The sequence below is a fragment of the Vidua chalybeata genome (assembly GCF_026979565.1).
Source record: "Vidua chalybeata isolate OUT-0048 chromosome W unlocalized genomic scaffold, bVidCha1 merged haplotype SUPER_W_unloc_8, whole genome shotgun sequence".
Lineage (NCBI taxonomy): Eukaryota > Metazoa > Chordata > Aves > Passeriformes > Viduidae > Vidua > Vidua chalybeata.
This window is the reverse complement of record NW_026530343.1, coordinates 525,972-543,780: the sequence shown is the minus strand read 5'-3', so window position 1 is coordinate 543,780 and position 17,809 is coordinate 525,972. Positions and strand designations below refer to the sequence as shown.

Sequence of the window (17,809 nt, the reverse complement as noted above, 5' to 3'; positions counted from 1 at the left end):
CCTCTCAGTGTTTAAGAGGCATTGGGACAATGTCCTTAATAATATGCTTTTAGTTTTGGCCAGCAGTGAAGTGGTCTGGCAGTTGGACTACATTATCATTGTAGGGCTCTTCCAACTGGAACTATTCCATGCTTTTCTAAAAAAATAAAATTCTAAATGTTCTGTATTACTGTAACAGATATGATAATATTTGAAAATTGTGTGTGCTGGTAGTGTGCATTTAGGTTATAATAGTATTCCAGTAATCTTTTCCTTTTAATGTAAATACCCACTTTTATTCATTTATACTTTCCATATTCCTGCTCAGCATTTTGAAATAGTCTGTCAACCCAATAAGTTACTTTAAAAAAATTACACCATTACCCCATTCCTCCTAATGGAAAATGTGTATGCAGTTCTAGAAAAATAAAAGTATACTCTTACAAAGTTAATACAAAAGTAATTTTAATGGTATTGAGCATGTCGGTTGATTTGTTCTACTGGCATTTTGGGAAGATTGTACATGAGTAAAGACAAACAATTAATTTCTGCTATATTCCAAAATATTCAGATGTGGTACAAAGCAGTGGGTGCAGTAGAGCAGAAATACCCTGATGACAATCCTTATGATACACATGCTTACCCACTGATGATTTTTTAAAAAATAATTATATTATTTTGGATCAGGGGGAACATGAGCTTTAAAGAGAAATATAAGAAGTTTTTATTGATTTTAGAGTTTTGAATGAAATTTTGTATTGCTGATGCAGAAAAAGCTTTCAGACTGTCAGAAACATGTTTCATTCCCTCTAAGTTGATAAAATAATCGAAAGTTATATCTACTGCGAGCAACTAAGTACGATGCAGCAGCTCACTGTCTCCCCTGCTTTTCCCCTCTCCCAGTGGGATAGGGAGGAGAATTGGGGGAAAAAAAGTAAAACCCATGGGTTCAGTTAAGAACAGTTTAATAATTGAAACAAAGTAACATATAATAATAACATTAATAATAATAATGATAATAGCAATAATTATAATAAAAAGGAGAGAGAGACTGGAGCACTCCTTTTCATTTCTTTTCCTCTTTTATGTCATTATTCCTTTTTTTCCTGTTGTACTCCTTCCTATCCCACACCTCATTTCTTTTCCTAAGACTACCTTTCTCTTTTCCTCAGTGGGATTATGGTCTCACTGTCTTGCATTCCTGTTGTTTCTTTCCATCTATAGTTACCTTAACGACTTGGACCGCATAGCAGATTTGGCCTATCTGCCAACTCAGCAAGATGTGCTTAGAGTTCGAGTCCCAACAACAGGGATCATTGAATATCCATTTGACTTACAAAGCGTCATTTTCAGGTAGAAAAAAGTTTAACACCTATTTGCTTTGTTTCTTTTATTTCCTTTTACATTAGCAATACCATGTATAATATATTGGTTAAATGTACAAATTAGTCAATGTTTTTTTTTTTAATTTGAGCTTGGTGTTAATTTTATTTTCATGTTTTTGTCCATATATCATTAGCAGCTGTTCTTAAAGGTGTAAAGAGGATGAGAGACAGATTTGTCTTTTTCTGAAGGTAGTTATTATTGATAGAAAAACTGGAAGTAGTTTTTCAATAAAATTAGTACAAATGTTCTAGTATGAATAATTATGAAATGGAAAGGTACCAGTTCTGTACTTGATTTTTATAGAGAAGTGATATTTTGCAAATTTAATGCCATTCCTACAAATAATTTTCACCACAGCTCATTCTGAGGGCAAATACAATTGCTAAAGAATAACTATGCAGTTACAAGTTAGACACCTGAGTGTCTAGTTACATTGAGATCCATAATAAATTTGGAGTACACTCTGTCAGTAAATTTGAGTTTTTATTTTGACTATTAACAACTTCAGTAAATACAGATTATATTCTATTTATTCTCTTAAAATTAGGCAGCCTTGACAAGTTTGGAATTTTGACTGGCAATTTCTTGGAGAACGGCAAACCACCAACTCGATTCTGTGGATGTATTTCTGCTGAATATACAGAGCATACATCCTAGAATCATGACTCAAAAGCATAAGTGTTTTGAATAACAGAAATTTGAGGGCTTTGAGACCCATAGTAATTTAAATTCAGAAAGCACATCAAACTAAAAAGCAAATATGATAACTTATTTATTTACAACACATTCCATTAGTCTTTAATATTAATGGCAACAGTTTTAAGAAGAACCAAATTGTTTTCAACTAAATTGAATTCAGTGTTTTATGTGTTTCTATGTTTATCTGCAAAGGTATTTGTGGAGTTGATGCGATCATTCTTAATTTTGCAGAATGGTGGATGTAGGAGGCCAACGATCAGAAAGAAGAAAATGGATACATTGCTTTGAAAATGTCACATCTATCATGTTCCTAGTAGCTCTTAGTGAATATGATCAAGTGCTTGTGGAGTCCGACAATGAGGTAAGCAAGCATTAGCATAAATCACCAGCTTTTAAGAAAAAATTAATTTAAAATTTTATTTGCAAATTGATTAAAACACAACTTTGTAGAGAGCTTTGGTGTGTGTGTTTTTACATGTTTATTTGGATATTAAATTTTTTGGACCAGTAAAGTTTAATGATAGATTGAATACTTCATGCTAAGCAGCAAAACAGAAGGTTGCTAGTCCTTTCAATACATTTTCAAAGCAGGCTGGCTTGTCCATTCCTGGTTGTTTTCCAAATATCTACCAGCAGTTGTATGCAACTGCATGGAATGAAATGAGAAGTTCTACATGGATTAAGATGCTAATCTTCAAATAATATGACACAAACTGATCTCTTCCATGGAAGGTCAGTGGAACCCATCTATTTTGTGTTAAAGGTGGAATAGCTGATGGTAGAGAAATGTTCTTATTGTAGCTATTTGCATGGTTAATGTTGTGTAGCAGAGTAATAAAAATACAATGGGAATTAAAACAAAATTCATATATTCTTTGCTAGAACAGACCCTAAAGTAGTAAACTTCATTCCATTGACTTAAAGTATAGGATTTATATTGGTTTATATTTCCTACTTGTGTTTCTATTTCAAAGGATAACAGAAGTAAAACACTCATAGGTGGTTATACATGAACTACGTAGGAAAAGTGCAGGAGTACCCAGTGTTTTGTATACAATTTTAAAAAGTAGGGGGGAAATTTAATATTTGGATTTTTTCTTTCATAAAGACTATTCCCATTATTCATCAAACTTATATGTGTTACTCACCAACACTGTTCTATGCAAGTTTTTAGCATTCATTTACAAAATTTAGGTTAAAAAAAGAAAACATTTTAATGTTCTTTATGACTGTATATATATGTTGATTTCATTATTTAAGAGAAGGGTTGTCATACCAAGGTAAAACAGATGTCCCAGGGCAGTCATGATTGTATTCTCAACTTTTTCAATACTAATTTTTTCAAGAAAGACTAGGAGTTCTGAAATCTTTTAAATTTATACTTTTCCCATAAAAGAAAGAAATTTCATTACAGTCTTTATATCAGACATCTCCCTAAAAAGTACAGCTGTTACAAAGAAAAAAATTTCAGTTGCTTATACAGTGAATATATCTTCTCATTTATTTTTGTATTTTTTTAACTTGGAAGGTATCAGAATGCTTTTATTTTGTTTTGTAAGACATATATTTGATGTTGTGGTCCAAATAGTAATGAAGTCTGATAATACATCATAAAACAAAGCTTTATTGAGGCAGTAAGAAAGATGAACAACAATTCCCCCACATAGCAACTCACCCAATCACCAATAGTGAGTACAGGATCATAAGCAATGCCATGTTTCTGGTGGACTGCCAGGGATATTTGATGTCAGGGTCATCTGGCAGAAACAGCCAATCATGCAAATGCCTTTTAAATGTGGAAAAGAGTTCTGACAATGTAGGTCGGGGGCAGAGTGTTGGCAGACTGTCTAAGATACTAGTATTGGTTAAGGGACAGGGTGTCAGAAGGCAAGATGTCCCTTCCACCCTGTGATTCTCTCAAATCATCACTTGATGTAGAGTTATAGGCAAGGGTGTTGTTTTGATGGATTGTTAGTTATATAATAAGCTAGGTGAGGTTGGTGCTCCAACACCTGCAGGGTATGTTACACAGTCAGAGGTTGAAAGGTGGTGTATCACGAGACAGGTACTGTAGAATCATCTCTATCAAGTATCAGTTGTGGAGGCATCTGGGAGGTGATTGCTGTTATGAATGGAGAGGAGAGCTTAAACAAGTCCTGACTTTGACTCAGACTTCTGGCAGTAGCTTTGTTTGGGGTGGCCTGCACCCCAGATCCCTCTTGCTCATGGGTTCTTAATCATAGCTGATTTGGTCTATTACAAAACAAATAATTTATTTAATAAACACAAATTTAACAGACATAAGACTTTAACAGATTACTTCCTACACAGGATAAACAAAAGAAACACTACTAGTAGATAAACAGTACAGTGCACGAGTGAGGTACCTATTATTACAGCTAGAGAAGAAATAGTATAGATTAGGATTCAGTGTATCTTACTATCCAATTTCTGATGGGGCACACATAGGATCCTTTCCTCTGTTTCCAGAAAAGTAACCACAAAGATGCATTCAAGCTTCGGGAAGAAGTCCTACGCATTTCCCGGGAGCGTGTAGTAGACTTCTACCTTTGTGAAAATTTGTGTAGCTTCTGTAGTTGTAAAAATAGTGCCTTTCAGTGTAGGATTCCTGGCTTCTCTCTCTACATCTTGCTCTCAAGGCAAGGGATGTTTATTATCAGCTGGGGATCTTACCTCCCTGGCATCAGAGATAACTCACTGCTGGACATCTGTCCGGAGCTATGCACCAGCTGATGGACAGAACAGATAACCTTTTTTGTGGCAGAGGAGACTTCGTGTCACATTCCACTCCTGTGACTGAAGGCACTGGCTTTACCTCATGGAGGGATAGTGCAGGTACCTCTTGCCTCCATGCTATAAAAGCATCCACTTTCATATATTTTTGCACCATCATTGTGTTACACATTGTTTTCCTAAGCTGTATTATTTCTTCAAAAGATGTTGTATATATTATTGATATTGATAAGAAACACCTGCTGTTGTTTCAGCTTATGTATTTAAGTATTAGATCATGTAACACATATACATATATTTAAAAAAAGATTAGTGATTAAACCAAAATATTATAAGACATGGCATTAAATTCAGAGTGTTCATGATAGTTGAAGACAATCCAATAAGTCATTTTTGTGTTGTTATCAGTCCATGTAGGATAGGTTGTTCCCCATCCCTTGAGTCTTAAGATCATAGGAGGATGAGATGTAAATCAGGAACAAAGAATTCATGGAGGTATCATCTTGGTTGTCGTGATTGGAGGAGTTAAATGGATGGACAGTGACTCTTTTCACTTCCATTCATGCTTCTTAGTCCAGTGTTCTTCAATGAAGTTCAGTATTTTGCATATTCTTGCTTAATATATCAAGTGTTAGAAAATTCTAAAATAATCTAAACCAATATATATGTATTATAAAATAGTCTGTCTTGGGGAATCAAAGATGTAATGAAATACAATTATTTTTACTTACTTAGGATATTATTCCAATTGGGAACTTTATGTTTTATCCTGGAGAGGTAGGAAGAAGTAAACAAAATTGATTCCATAATAATATGAAAATTCAAGTCATATTTAGGGTGAAATCTTTTCTACCCACTGACAGAGTGAAGACATAAGCATTCTAAAGCAATATTTATAGAGAACTACAAAGCATAATCAAAACAATTAAAACTATCAAATAATTTGGTAGTTCAGTAGTACTAAATGAGGGTTTTAATGCTATGTCAACAAGTTTAAGTGGAATAGTTGTGCTGTGGAAGCCAAAAGCAAATCCAAAGCTATTTGATTTTGTTCAATTAACTTTGAAAGGTTGGTAAATTTTTGTTTCAAGGCATTGATTGTATCATCAGACTGTTGATTTATGGATATTTGGGTTATCTCTCCTTCCAGGAGTGGTATCACCTTAGCTGAAGTAAGACCTTTAGAGAATATGTTTGGTGTGGAGTTCTCACCATTTGAATACTTTCATGAAATATATAGAGGACTGAGAACAAACCAGCAATCGTTGCAATTTGTTATCAGTGTCACAGCTTGCATTAGCTTTATGAACCAGGGACTCATAAATTCTGGGAAGGCTGGACAGGACAAACGCAGATCCAAACCAATGTGGTTAATCATATGTTCTCCTTTATTGTTTATAAGATGGCAGTTTATATACACTTCAATATAGTTTACAATTGTGAGTACACTCTCACTGGCAAGCAAACATTGTTTGTCCTTGTCTTAAGGTGGCCAAAGTTCCACACTGCAGACCTATACTAATTTACACCCAAGAAAGCCCATTGCACTTGTGGTTACCTTAACATAATTTCTAACTGCGCCACAGACTAATTTCTCACTGCGTCATAGGCTTCAAGGCCTCACCAAGGCCTATATCTGAGGCCTAGGCTGGGGTAGCTCAACCTTCTAAATATGAATCGTGCCCTCTTTCTCTCAGAAATTCTGCTAAAATTCCCTCTTTTTCTTTTTGAGCTACCCAGATTTACTCAAAGGCGCGGTTAGTCATTCTCTGCATGCACCGTAGCAAACAAGGTATAAAAACTAGAATAAGTATAATAATAAGAAAAAGTACAATACTAAAATGTACTAAATCTTTGACCCAACCAACAAAACCTTACGAACTGAGCCAGTTGGCGAACGGAGAGTCTACAACGACAAGTTTCTTCATGTTGTCTTTCAGTTGCATTAACTGTTTATAAATTGATTGAGAGTGGTCAGATAAATTCATGCAACACATGCCTTCAAATTCTTCACACCCGTGTCCTTGTGCTAAAAGCAGGAAGTCAATGGTGGCTCTGTTTTGCTGAACGGCATGACGAATGCTATCTACATCTGTGGCAAGCTCACTTAACATTTTAGATGTGATATTAATTTGTTTTCCTGTCCAGCAGGCCAGGGTTTTCAATTGTGTGAGAGCTTGCACTGAAGCAACTCCTGGGGAGAAGATTGAGGCTAGTATTACAGATGTGTGCCCCCATAATGATACTTCGTCTGGACAATTGGGGTCCAGTTGGAGAGCACTCCGTTTGGCTTGTTGAGGCTTCTGAGGCAATCCTAGAACTTGATGAATGGTGGGAGCAAACTGTTAATTTACCACCGTAACATGGGCCTCCCATAGCTTTTTGAGGCACTGCAGACCAGGCTCGATCCCCAAAAATGAAGAAAATTCCTGGTGGCAGTTTTCTTGCGACACTTTTTGATGGTATCACGGATTGTGTCCAATTGTTACAATATTCTGAATAGTTATAATACAATGGAGATCTGGGAGACAACCAAGTGTTGTCATCTGTTGGCTGTTTTTCTTTTTGCGTTGGTTTTGTAGCATGAGGTCCAAATATCAAACAGTAATTTCCTGGGGCAGAACCTAAAAGATCAAATTCTTGAGGTTTAACACTAACAACTTTAAGATTTTGCACAACTGCAACAGCTTGCGCTTCCAGCGTACTTTTTGGATTTATTTTGGCCTGAGTCCAGGCTGTAAACTCTGCCATGGAACTCAGTGGAACTCCAATTAAACAAGTACGAAAAGGATTGGACGGTGTGGTTAAAGACAGGCAGAACGAATCTTGCTTAGTTTGTTTGGCCCAAGTGATCCACATGTTTTGTCTCTTGTCAATGTCAAGGATTCCAAATACTTTAGTTACTAAAACACTACTTAATAAAAACACTTTGACCCACCACATCTTCCTCACGTTCTTGATTGCCCCAAAAAAAACCCAAACTTAATTCTAAATACAAACTATAACTTATGATAAACTTAAGGTTATGCTTATGATTATTTAACTTATTTTCTTATACTCTACTAAATTAATTTTCATCAGAATTAGATTTGTCATGGGATGTTCCAGGTAAATTGTTGTCGTCAACGTTGTTATCACTGTTGGTGGGTATCTCTGCCTGTGGACACGCACACGTAAATCTGTTCGGCACCCAAACTGGACCAGTACCTGTTGAAACACACATATAACCTCTACCAGTAAACAAAACAGGACTTGGCCCTTGCCATTCACCGGTTCGCATGTCCTTGTGACAAACATAGAGTCCTGGAATCGCTTGTGGTCTTCCCTCCTTCACTGCTTGGTGATGTATTACCACTGCAGGTTCTTCTCTACCTTCTGCCAAACACAAATAATTCAGGGTAAACAGTACTTCTGACAATTGATTAAAAATATCAGTCTCATAATTTTGCTTTTGTTTTGCTAGATATTCTTTCAGAGTACGATTGGCTTTTTCTACAATGGCTTGGCCTGTAGATGAGTGAGGGATCCCTGTGGTATGTTTCACCCCCCGCTTCTGCATAAATGTAGCAATTTGTTGACCAACATAAGAAGGAGCATTGTCGGTCTTAATTTCTGCAGGTAAAAATTAAAATAAAAACACCCATTCAAGCAGAATCACTGCTGAACCAGGTTGGGACTTCCCCTTTTTCTTTTGCCATTGAAAAACAATGGCAAAAGGACAAGCATTTTTTCTCTTTTTCCTTTTTGAAACTTGAATCAGAGCTCTTTGTTGTTCAAGGGTCTAAACTCGAGGGCTGTTGGCATCAGATAGGGTTATTGACATTGTTGCCTGACAAAGCAGCTGTAATGATGTGTCCTTGTTGGATTGCATCCTGGATGGCTGCTGTGAATGCTGCAGTTTGACTGTTTTGTTCTGCTCCGTGTGGCTCTGACAAGCATCTCATCGACTGGACAGCCTTGAGGAAGGGTGGCTAGAATAGTTCTTGTATGTGTGTTAGCATTTTCAAAGGCAAGTGAGAGAAACAAGTGGTTTTGCACCAGGAGCATCCTTCAAAGCGCTGACAACCTGTCAATGAATTGTCCATATTGTTCTGTGGTTCCTTGTTTTATGGTTGTGTAAGGTGCTGGTTTCTTCTGATCTGGTACTGAAATCAAAGCTTGATGGGCCAACTGTTGCGACAATTGATGTATTTCGATTGGGTGAGTTGTACCCTGGTTGTTGCATAAGGTCCATGCCCAGTCAGCATATCTGGCTGGACTCCATAAAAAGGATCTCCTACCACTGCATGTTTGTTAGCTTCTTCAACTGCAAGATGCCTCCATTCCCTTTCAAACATGAGATACTGTGAAGGTGCCAGCAACAAGGATGCAATACTAGATGAGTCAGAAGGACAAAGCACATCTGCTGTAAATATATACTGAATGATGTTCCTGGCTGCCTCTGATCTGATCCCATAATCTGTGGCTGTTTGTTTGGCTGATTGGAGAATTTTCTATTCATGAGGTTCCCAGGCTGCATTATTATTTCTTACGATGACAGGGCAGGCAAAAGATTTGGCAGCTTTCCAGTCCCCATCTAAAATAGCATCCTTCACCACTGAAGCTCACTGGGACTGAATTGGATTTTTTAAAACAACTGGCATTGTCAATTGCTGCTCAGAGGAAGGTCCCTCTAATTGAAACTGTTGATTTGAAAGGTTGTCGAGCTGGGCTATCTGTTGCTGTAAAGTATTTGTTCTCGGTATCTTATTCTGTGATCACTTCTTTTTGCGATAATTAAAATCGGAAAGATCTGATTCTGATTCGTCCGAATCAGAGTTCAATGGAAGGGGACATTGCAGCGCTGCAGCGGTGTGACGTGAATTGACTGATGCAGGCTGTATCGCTATTGTCTGTGTTGTCGCCTCTGCCATCCCACCGCTGCGGCCGTGTTCGAATCGGCCCCCGCGCGTATGGGTTTCTGCTGTCGTCTCCGAGCAATGCAGGGTGGCCCCCCCTCGCTCACGCGCAGCCGCCGCTGCTGCTCTCCCTGGGGGGTGGAGGGCCGGCTGCCCCTCGCTCCTGTCTCCACCTTGGTCTCCGCCCCTGTGTTCCATCCCCTGAGCCAGCCCTGTTTCATCATCATCCCCGCCTGTCTCCTCGGGTTTCACCCCGCCCCAAGAGTGGGGCAGCTGGCTCACTTCCTGTTGCCTTTCATTTTGCCGGGGAACTGACGGAGTCACTTCCGCTGCCTGTGCACGACTTTCAATGTGGGCTACTACCTCTTGCACTGACGAGCTAACTGAAGCTTTTTGTCCCCGCATCGGATGCGTATTACTAACACCAAAAAACTTTTCAAACGGAGATGGCTCCTGCCCTTCTGTTTTCTCCGCCACGGACTTTTCAAACGCCTGAATCGCGGCTTCTGCCGCCTTTTTCTCTGCGGACATACTTTGCAAGGTACGTATAACTTTCTTCCAAACTGCTCCAAATTCTAATATTGTTTTCTTATCTTTTCCGCCTTCAACAGCCAAATCCCAAAGCAATTGCCCTAGTTCTTGCCGCTCGGTCTCACTAAAAATGAGTGAGGGCTTCTGTAATTTGCCCTTATTTCTGGCCCATAGGACCAATTGTTCTAAATCAGATTCTTTTACTTTTTCTCCTCTCTTAGAGAGAATATGCAAAAGGAGCCGCAGAGCTGCCTGTAAATCGCTATCCATGTTTCCTTCACTCGCTTTGCGTGCGGCTTACCTTCCAACCACTGCGAGGCGCCCCGTATCTTCCCACGACACAGCGGCGACACTCGCTCCAGCTCCCTGCTCCGTCTCGTTCACCTCCGCCGCGCTTCCGCCCGCGCAGGCAATCTGTGAACCGCGGAGTAGTCTTCCTTGTTTCCCGTCTGAGGAGGCTTTAACAATGCTCCGGCATCCCAATCCCCGTCGCCATAAAGCGCCGTGGGATCCCAATTCCTGTCGCTATAAAAGCACGGTGGAATCGAGATCCCTGCCGCAATAAGAACGATTCGGGATCTGAGCCCCTCTTCGTGCCCTCCCTCACGCGCACCAGAGGCCGTCTCCTACCATCACAGAGGCGGTCTAGAGATTCATCGGAGACTTCTTGGTCCCTGTTCACGGGCACCACATGAACCAGGGACTCATAAAACCGGGAAGGCTGGACAGGACAAACGCAGATCCGAACCAATGTGGTTAATCATATGTTCTCCTTTATTGTTTATAAGATGGCAGTTTATATACACTTCAATATAGTTTACAATTGTGAGTACACTCTCACTGGCAAGCAAACATTGTTTGTCCTTGTCTTAAGGTGGCCAAAGTTCCACACTGCAGACCTATACTAATTCACACCCAAGAAAGCCCATTGCACTGTGGTTACCTTAACATAATTTCTAACTGCGCCACAGACTAATTTCTCACTGCGTCATAGGCTTTAAGGCCTCACCAAGGCCTATATCTGAGGCCTAGGCTGGGGTAGCTAAACCTTCTAAATATGAATTGTGCCCTCTTTCTCTCAGAAATTCTGCTACAGCTTTAGGTGTGATTTTCCCTTCCAAGGGTCAGATAACATTTGCTGTATGTGTGTTTAGGCAAAAACAGCACTGTTAGTTTTTGTTGGGATGGCTGATTAGCCATGCTGCATTTTTGCAAACATTGACCTGTAAGCATAAAAATGCAAACAATACCATAACTGACATTTTTGGTTACAGCAGATTCATTAGTTACTGTGCAGTCCGATATGGCTTCTCTGTGTCCAGAGCTGGCTTTATTTGCTTATAGGAGTCCAGAAATTTTGGTATTTTTGGCAGCTGTGCAGGTAGTGAACAGTCCTTCTCACTGCTACTTGAATGGCTTCTTGTTCCACATCCAGATACACACCTAGCTTTTGTCTAGTGAGGGTATACTTAAACATTCAAAGTTATTAGGGAAACCAACACAACAGAACTTAAGCAATTATAGATATGTTTCTCACAAAGAGTTATGGCAGTGGTTCCATCTCTGACCTCTAGTTGTAAATACAGCACTATACTCACTGCTGCCAGACAGGGACAGTGTAGGCGCAGTTTGCAAGGCTTCATTGAGAAACTCGTTTTGTTTCAGAGCAAAGTTAAGCTTGTACAGAGGCAAGAGTGTCACTGTATAGAGTTTTAGTACAGGGGGACTGGAAAATCAGTCACTGAGTTCTGAAATAGTAGTCTTTGCATCAGTATGCCTGCTTTTAGTGGCAATTACTTGTAACTGTTGGATGGTTTAGAGGTTCAATATAACCTATTGGCCATGTTGACCAGAGTGTTTTGTTATTTTTTGATATGCAAAGGTGGTGCCAGGTTTGGATGGCTTTACTCAAGCCTCAGTTGGCATTATGGACACTGTGTGAGAATGTCTTTACACATCTTCCTGGTCAACAAAGTTCCTGCTTTGTGTTGCAAAAATAGAGTTTCCAGTACACCCTAATTTACAATATAATCATCCATCAAACTGATACTAGTGTGAGAAACAAGGCTCACTCGTTAAAATTTTTAACGTTTAATAAGAGATAAAAGGGACAGTAAACAGCACTGGGTGCTTGGCAACTGCCAGAGGCACACCAGTTAAGTTAAAACAATTTTCTTATATACTTTTTCATTACATTGGTCAAATGCATATTCATGAAGATTATACATATTTAAACATTCCTTTGAGTTTACATGTTCCAGGAATTTTTTCTGCTTGGTTTGATCCTTGACCTGTCTTCTTAAAGTATGTGCCATACTGCAGATGAAATTTATATATTTTATTTCTTCACAAGGCCCCCTGTTCTGTGGTTTGACAGTTATTGATAGCCTGAAGGGTCAGTGGTAAATTCTTCCTTACATTCTTTCTTTTGATGTTTATTTTCCTGGTCCTTTTCAATGTTGTCCTATCACACCGATAAGATACTCCACAAGTACATTAAATCAACATTGTCTATTTCAGAAAATTATCTGAGTTATTCTCACCCTTGTCAGTTAGTTACAAAAATAAAGGCGGTAGCTACTTCTGCAAAAGTTAACATTACAATGCACAACACAGTCTGTATTTTAATATTTTGCAAAAGCCTAAAATATAATATATGTTTATCATACTAATATATAAGCTACACAGGGCCAGGGCATTGGCCACAAAAGCTGACAAATTATACTATATTAAAGCAGTTAAAAGTGATTACAAATTGTACTATATCAAAACTGTTGTGATTAATAATAATTTGCAAAAGCCAGTACATAATAGCAAAAGCCAACAGCTACATAGTTATTTATAACACTAGTGTTGTCAATTAATTTTTATCTTTCTGATTTTTTTCAGCTAATTCACTTTGCTGTTATAATAGGCTTGTAACTCCTGGGTTCTTGCATGAGTATTAACCAGTACTATATGGATTCATTGGGACTGAGCCTGCAAAAACAGCCATTTAAACTTCTTTCTGTTAAAATTCTCTTTTCCATTTACTTGCCAATCTTGCACTTCCACTGACACAATCACCATGCAGCACCAGCTCAGGTTGTGTAAGAATTACACCATCTTTGCTTTTTCCTTTACTGCCAGTACTAGAGCTTTCAATTCCTTCTATTATTTATCCAGTATAGGGTTAGGTTTTTGTAATGCTAGCATGTCTTAGGGATGAGTGTGTGTTTTCCTCCCACCTTTTGAAGTTTGTAATATTTTTCTGCTTGTTAGTTTTATTTTGCAATGTAACCAATTCTGCTGCAGAGTGAGATACCACCAGCACCAGCCTTGCCTTTTGTTATGTAAATCTCATATTTGCAAGCAGGCAGAGCTTGAGGAGGGTTGAGAGGCAGAGAAAACCAGACTGATTTCTCCCTCAGGCATGAGGATTCCCCATTGTCCATGCCTTCTGTGAGAAATGACACTCACTTTTAAAATTTTAAAGGTTTATTAAACCTTAACAAAAATACAACAGAAGACTGAATAAGGAAAAATTATAGCACTGGGAGCATGGAACTAAACCGCCATGAGCTCAGCTACAAAATGGATGCTCCACCTTTTATACCTCTAGCCCCTCCCAAAGTCTTGTCAGTCGACTCCTTCTTCACTGTCTAGTGGTGATTACTTTCTTACATCTTGATTGGAGGTCAGGTGTTACCGTAGTAACAAGTCAACCCTCCCCAAATGCCCCAACTACCAAGGTCATCCTTGTGGCAACAATACAAGGGGGAGGCGAAAGAGGACTATGGGACGACATATTACAGCAACATAACTATACATCTACAAAACTTCTCCTGACATATACATAATATTCATCCCTTAATTATGAAAGCAAACCATCTCATTACTCATCTATAACACATCCATCAGTAGTGTTAATCTGACAGAAAACTCCAAAGCTATATTTGATAGTACACACTAAAATCTAACAGACACTCAAAATTTATGTTTCAACACTGAGTAAATGAGTTAAATCCACACAGGCAATTTGAAGAAAAAGATGGGGGAAAAAAACCCCAAAGCATCTGATTCATGACTCCTGAGTCATATAATTTGTGAGCTGTATTTCCTCTGGGGAAGTGTGAGAAACAACTGCCCACTTATAAAATTTCAAAGGTTTATTAAACCTTAACAAAAATTAAAACAGAACGAATAAGGAAAAAGTTTTCAGCACTGGGAGTCTCCATGACTACCAGCCACATGCTCATCTGCAAAATGGATGCTCTGCCTTTTATACCTGTCCTGGATTGACTATATGATGCTTTTATCCCCAGTCGTCTGTTCTATTTATGCTAAATAGTAAGTTTTGCACCTTTAAAAATTGTTCCAAGAGTGAAAAGGGGAGAGAAGAAGCACACAGTTTGTTTTCAGAAACTGCACTCACTCCTCCACATTCCTGCTCCTGGACTGTGTTGTCTACAGATAGATAGACAGCAGGACAGAGGTCTTCTTTGCTTTTAGTTAGTTTTAGTTAACTGAGGCAAAGAAGTTCCCTAGACTGTGGGGTTTTTTCCTTTTCTTTAGACCTGTTTAAAACTGCTCTAGACTAAACACCCAGAAGAGCAGTGGCAGCTCGCACCTGTGGCCCAGCAGGCCGGGCCTGGGCTGTGGCATTTCCAGTGCCGGAGGTACTAATAAGAGACTAAGTGAGCTGAGCTGCAACCCATAAAAGGGACTTTCTAAGTTTGTCTCTCTTTTAGAGCGGCAAGAGGTTTTATTGTTTAATATTGTTTAGGTTTTCTTGTTTAATAAACATTTTTTCCCACTTTTCTCCAAAGAAGTCTTTTTCCCAAACCAGTTGGGGGAGGGGCCAATTAAATCTGCTTCCTAGAGGAACCCCTTTGAAGGTTCTCTCCCAAATTTGCCCGGAACCAAGACAAATACATTTATTGGTGCTCAACATGGGGCCAAGAAAGTGAAAAAAACCTTTAGTAATTACATGCTAGTTGTGCTTAGTCTGTAGTGAATTAAAGCAGTCAGTAGCCATGTTACTTAAATTCATATCTCTCAGAGTAGAAGCCTTCATATAGTTCTAGTCTCTAAACTTTTTTAAAGTTTTAATACTGTTGTGAATAAAGACAAGCCAATCCGAATTAATAATTAGGAACTAAATTTATTTGCGATCGCGTAACAATTTAAAGTCCGAATTCGCCCACAGTCTACAGAGCAGCTCTGGCTGCAATCCGACAGTCAGTGCCTCCGTCCGGTTTGCGCACCATTGTATTTCTGCAGAGGGTTTTTATACTTTTTATTCCACCTTTGGCTATAAGTCATTGTGGCAAGCTGCATATTCATGCAGTCTTCTCTCACAGAGAAGGCATTTTGGCCGCTGATGTCTTCTGAGCAACAGATCATCAGCTAGTGATGAGTCCAGATGTCCCCTCTTTGTCTTCTTCTCCTGATGTTGAGTCTGGGTCCCCGGCCTCAATGCCACCTGCCTGTGATTTGCTTGGGTGTGACCTAATAGCCAGCTTTTTGCGGTCATTGTTTTCTGCTAGCTAGGGCTTTTTTAAAATGCTAATTAGGTGCCTGGCAACTTAATCTGTGAATTAACATTTATAACTACAGTTTATTACATGCACCCCCAACTGCACGAATTACATATAAAACAATACCTTTCTAGTGAGACAGTAAAAATCTAACAGGGTAGAAATATGTTTGGATTTAGGTGAAATGTGCCGCTTTGAGCTTGCTAGCATAAGTAAAATATGCTGTTTAGTCTAGTAACTTTGCAGCACTAGTAAAACTGCCCCAGCTGAGGAGAAAGAATGTGAATTTCCAAACTGAAGAGATAAGAGATAAGACAGACACTTCGAACCTTGAAACAGACAGGGCAGAGTGACCCAGGAGTTCTTTCTGTACTTTCTGATAAAAAACTAGCTACAAGTGTAACTAGCTGTAAGTGTAAAGCGAAATCAGCAGAATGAATATGCATGAACCTATTGTGAAATTCTATGCATATGTAAACTAGTGAAGAAGAATAAAAAGGGATCAGGAGTTCTCAGGGGCACACATGTCTTTTGAAGGAGAACGATCCCCCACATGTGTCCAGCGCTATAATAAACATACCATCCCTACAAATCTTTATAAGAATTGTGGAGTTTTGATTTTTCGTCCGTGTTTCACTAGTCACTAAAATTATTTTCTTATCCAGAAATAGCTCCAGTATTATCCCTAATACGTAGTTTTTACAGTAGAAGGGCACATATTAAAATAGCTATTGTGCTAGGCTCAGTAATAATGATTTATAAAGCATTTACAAAAATACTAGTCTGTTCAAGATAAGTATAGTTTATAGTTTCTTTGTCCTACCCTGCATACCAGTTCCAGTAGTATGTTTTAAGAGTTTATTGGTAATTACACCCAGTTTTTTAAAAAAAAAAAAAAAAACCACACAGGGGATGAAGCTTTCCAGCCTTTCCTTTCCTTCTTCTCCTTTAAATCTGTTATGTCACTTCTTGAGAATGTTCAGTTTCCCCTAAATGTTAAAGAGACCATTTTCCTAGTATTTAATCTAATAAGCTTCCTCTATACAGTCTACAGCTTCTCTAGAATGAGGGCTAAGATGTCCAGAGGAGCTGATGAAACCCCTAACCCAGGAGTAGACCAAAGCGTGGAAAATCCTGAGTAGTGTTGAAATGAACAGGGCTAATGCCTTTATTAATGTTCAGCTCTTTATTAAAAGATCAGCTGGGCAGGGGGCTCGACGCAGAGCTCGCCCCCACAGTCGTAGCTTTCCCAGGCAGCCGGAAGGAAGGCGGCGTGCAGAGTCGGTCACTGGAGTCCCGAGCAGCAGCTGTCCTTTCTCCTTTCCTTGTGGCACACCGGTGGCCCGAGGATGAGGAGGCGTGGTGTGCAGAGTCTGTTGCTGAAGTCCAGAACAACAGCTGTCCCCGCTCCTTCCGTGGTGGCAGCACCAGGGCTCTCTGTCTCTATCTCCCTGCTTCTCAGAGCCTAATATAGTCTGTTCTCTCTTAGGTGATGGCGACAGTTAAAAGCCAGTCAGGGGATGTGTTTCCCTCTTCCTCAGCTAGGGCATTTATCTAGACTCCTCTATTGTGTTCAGTTTTTGATTTATATTCATTTTTATCTCCTAAAAATACTCCCATGATCCTAAGGGGTTTTTATTTGCATGTTAGTCCCACAATGGCAGCGTGGAGGGGTGGGAGGCCAGGTAGTTTAGAGAAAACAAACAGAGCACTTAGCTAATTAGCATTTCAATATCGGTACTTAGCTAGAGTTAGTAGTTTTCTTTTAGTGTTGCCATGGGAACTAGGAAAGCCCTGCCCGCGTCTCTGGGGAACACCTGGAAACTGTTCATAACAAATCCCTCCTCTATTTCTTTGATCGGGCTTAAGCCCGCATCAACTTACAGTCTTTGGCTTTTGAGGGCTACCTTCTTTTGGCATTTGTATGCTTTTACTCAGGCCTGAGGGTAATTCTAGTGTTCTTTAGAAACCAAGTTTGTTTTTTTTTTTTTTGGTAACTCCTTTGGCTAAAGGACACTTAGTCTTATTAAACAATTACCAAGT

At 39.2% G+C, this 17,809-nt stretch overlaps 1 protein-coding gene across 2 annotated transcripts in view; it reads left to right on the top strand.

Moving 5' to 3' along the window:
- The window catches only part of LOC128783022 (guanine nucleotide-binding protein G(q) subunit alpha), a 233,425-nt gene that overhangs the window by 172,772 nt on the left and 42,844 nt on the right, over positions 1–17,809 (top strand). For both annotated transcript variants that reach the window (XM_053933597.1, XM_053933598.1), the window contains 2 exons: positions 1,204–1,332; positions 2,296–2,425. In XM_053933597.1, coding sequence (XP_053789572.1) covers positions 1,204–1,332; positions 2,296–2,425 — 259 coding nt within the window. The remainder of the gene's footprint in view (positions 1–1,203; positions 1,333–2,295; positions 2,426–17,809) is intronic.